Source organism: Sinocyclocheilus anshuiensis, unplaced genomic scaffold, assembly GCF_001515605.1.
Source record: "Sinocyclocheilus anshuiensis isolate Anshui unplaced genomic scaffold, SAMN03320099.WGS_v1.1 scaffold621, whole genome shotgun sequence".
NCBI lineage: Eukaryota > Metazoa > Chordata > Actinopteri > Cypriniformes > Cyprinidae > Sinocyclocheilus > Sinocyclocheilus anshuiensis.
Window position 1 is genome coordinate 62022 of NW_015537952.1, and position 3338 is coordinate 65359.

At 36.4% G+C, this 3338-nt stretch overlaps 1 protein-coding gene across 1 annotated transcript in view; it reads left to right on the plus strand.

Annotated features, from left to right (window-relative positions):
• The first annotated feature begins 292 nt into the window (after nucleotides 1–292).
• The window catches only part of LOC107664631 (dynein heavy chain 5, axonemal-like), a 113923-nt gene continuing 110877 nt past the window's right edge, over nucleotides 293–3338 (plus strand). Inside the window, 1 exon segment of the mRNA XM_016455250.1 lies at nucleotides 293–326. Coding sequence (XP_016310736.1) covers nucleotides 294–326 — 33 coding nt within the window. The 5' untranslated portion in view covers nucleotide 293.

Below are 3338 nucleotides of genomic sequence, written 5' to 3' on the forward strand. Positions count from 1 at the left end.
ATTGCCTCTCGTCCTTCAGAGGGCTGGTGTGCTGCCTGTAACTGTAGACTTAACAACAATGGTCCATTTAGCCTCATAGTTGACATCTGAGAAGGTCCAAGACCTCTTCTGCTAACCAGCCAGAGCACAGGTGGTTAGACAACACCAAAGAACTGGATAGAGAGCCAATGAAGGGAAAAACAATTTCAGAGCAAAATTTCAGGTGTTTAGCATACCACACAGCTCTATGATCTTATGCAGTATTTCATTAAACTGGAAATTATTTGAGCACTTGGCATTTTTACTTGGTAAAAATGCTGCCCAGCACACCCGACATTCAAAACAAGGTAAGATGAACCTTTGCTTCTCAGGTTTACAGTGTCTGTCGACAGAGTAGCATCCATTGTTAGTGTTACTTAGAATGTATTAACGTTTAACAATTTTCTCTTTCCAATTTATGAACACATAATTAATGGCAACAAATCCAAAAAGAAGCAAATTACATTGAAGGCATAAAGCTTCTCAAAAAAGAAAATTGCCCATTTAGTAAGGTTGTCATGTTTGTTTGTTTATTTAGTTATTAATAGTATTGAGTGAAATATATTCTTTTTGGGGGGACTGTTTAAAAAGCAGCAATAAAATTCAATGGAAAAATGAAGTGCATGCATAAAATGAATCCTCTAGTGTTCACCTGCAAGTAGCACAGAACTCATTTAGATTTTTTTTAGGTAGTTTTAATAATTGTTTTAACTTGTCTTCCATTGTGGTACTTCATGATCAAAAAATTCCAGAGACTTTACATCCAGAATTCACAAGCTCTCAAAAAATGTTGAATGATTCTGATTATGTTGTATTTGCGAAAAAATCACTTGAACATAGTAACGCGCCACTCTGTTTTGGCATGAGCTGTCATGTTCATTTGCAGATTGATGCTCTCTGCTCATCTGGAAAATTTTCCTCCGCTAAGGTTATCCTTTTATTTGTCTTGTGTGCTGCGTTGCTATGTGACGGCTGGCGTTCAGGCTTTATCATTCATTTCCAGTTGTTTTGGCAGTCATGGTTGAGGAAACACTGATCTGTCATTCCCACACTAAATGATCACTCCCATTAGCTACACTGGTCAGTTGCTATGTATGCTTCTGCTTGCCCAGGCTTGTTAGCCCCTGTTTGCTGTGGCATTTGACTCTACACTGGACTATAAATCTTTCCCCTTTTCCCCTACTGTCATCTAGATGGCTTCACTTAATTTCAGAGTCTGTTACCAGTGTCAGACATGCTTCTTTGGCAGTCATTTATCTCACAGTTTTGGACAAAGCAACAGCACATTTTAGAGGAACAGACCTCTTGTCAGAAGAGGTCAAAGGAGTGAAGGGGTTATTATATCTATGTGTTGAGCATTTTCCTCATTCCTCACAAAAGCAGTCTCAGCATACTGAAGTCTCTCCTCCATTGACATCTATTTGAAAAAAATCCTCTTGTCTCATTCCCAGTCTACTGCTGTGTTACACTGTGTTTTTATTTATTATTATTTTGTAAAAAATTTTTTGCTAACCTCGGAGGCTCGCCTTATAGGGGCTCTGCCTGTAGTGTTTCACTGTTGATGCCATGGACTCCAAAATATGACGATACCGTTGTGAGGGACTACCTTTCTGAAATATAAGAGGCAGCTGTATATAAAAACCTGGGCCCGTACAAAACCGACAAAACCTTTTATCTTACCACTAAGAGTTCTCCTAAATAGCAGTAAAAGTTTTTAGCTAAGAGTTTTCTCTTAAAACCTATTCACAAAGCTGCTGAGACAAACTTTTACTAAGGAATAGAGAGACGTCTTAAGCTAAGAGTAAGGGCGGGGTTGACCTGGTTGCTATGGATGATGTCCGCATACTTACACTCTAAAAAATGCTGGGTTAAATACAACCCAGTGCTGGGTAAAATAGGGACAAACCCAGTAATTGGGCTGTTTTGACCCAGCGGTTGGGTTAAATGTTTAACCCAACCTTCTGGGTAATAACCCAACCACTGGGTCAAAACAGCCCAATTGCTGGGTTTGTCTGTATTTTACCCAGCACTGGGTTGTATTTAACCCAGCATTTTTTAGAGTGTACAAAGTGTGCAAACAGTGATTGGCTGATAGGGGTCTCTGTCAGAGATTTATTCATAGAAATATTGTAGAGTGCAATATTATGTTGCCATATTCAAATAAAGGTTTAAAAATGCAGGCTAAGTGTCACTAATTAAACAAGTATATGTTCAGCTAATTGTCAGCCTCTTACATGTGTGCTTCTCGTAAACAATTAGTGAATATGCATATGAACAGCCTTTTAATTAACAGAGTAGAATAATAATGGCTGATAGTAAGACATGAAAATGTAAAAGAAAACCAAACTGGATGCAAGAACAGCTGTTACTTCTTGCCCAACTTGTTAATGAAAACAAGGATATAATCAAAGGAAAATTTGGAGTTGGGATAACCTCCAAAACCAAAAAAATAAAAAAATAATGCGTGCATGCATGGGAAAACATATGTGTGCCAATAAATGCAGTGTGTTTCTAAAATATTTATGTTTCAAGGCAGATTGCTGGCAACAGCCATTTTAGCCCGGCTGAAAAAAGCTATAGAAACCATCACAGAATCTGAATGGTTTTACTGGTTATAATGGGAATTGTACTGGTTTTAATGGTAACTGTAATGGTGCCTGTTGGTCTCTACTGGTAATTGGTCGCCTTCTATTGTTGGCTTGTTAAAACCACTAATAGAACATGTCCCAAAACAAAACATTTTTTTAAATTAGTTTAATGGTTAAAAGTTGATAGTTTGTAATGTTTGTAATGGTATTTGTAGTGTAAACCATTAGAATTTCTGTGATGGTTTCTATTGTTTTCTTCAGCAGGGAGGATAGGCCTAGTTTGTGGTTTGGTCTTAGTGACTTAGGAGTCCTCTTCACTACTCCTAACGTTCCACAGATTTAGGAGCTAGTTTTAGCGCTAAAATACTTTGTGAAATACTCTTAGAGCAAAAATGTAAGTCCTAAATTTAGGATTGACATGCCACATTATTTTTAAGATTTTCTCCTAAATCGGCAAAGTTATGAGCTACTTTTAGCCTTAAGATGTTTTGTGAATATGGGCCCTGGTTTATACAGTGAAAACAAAAATATTATTAATATGTGTAAATATTATAAAGACAATATTTTGTTACCATTGACAGAAAAGTAAAAAGTAAAACTATGGCTGTCAGTAGAATAAAATAATTGTGTTTAATCGTATGATTTATAACAAGTCTTTAAAAATCACCAATAATGTTACATTATGTAAATGATAACTTTTTTAATGTATTTTATTTAATATGATCATATATA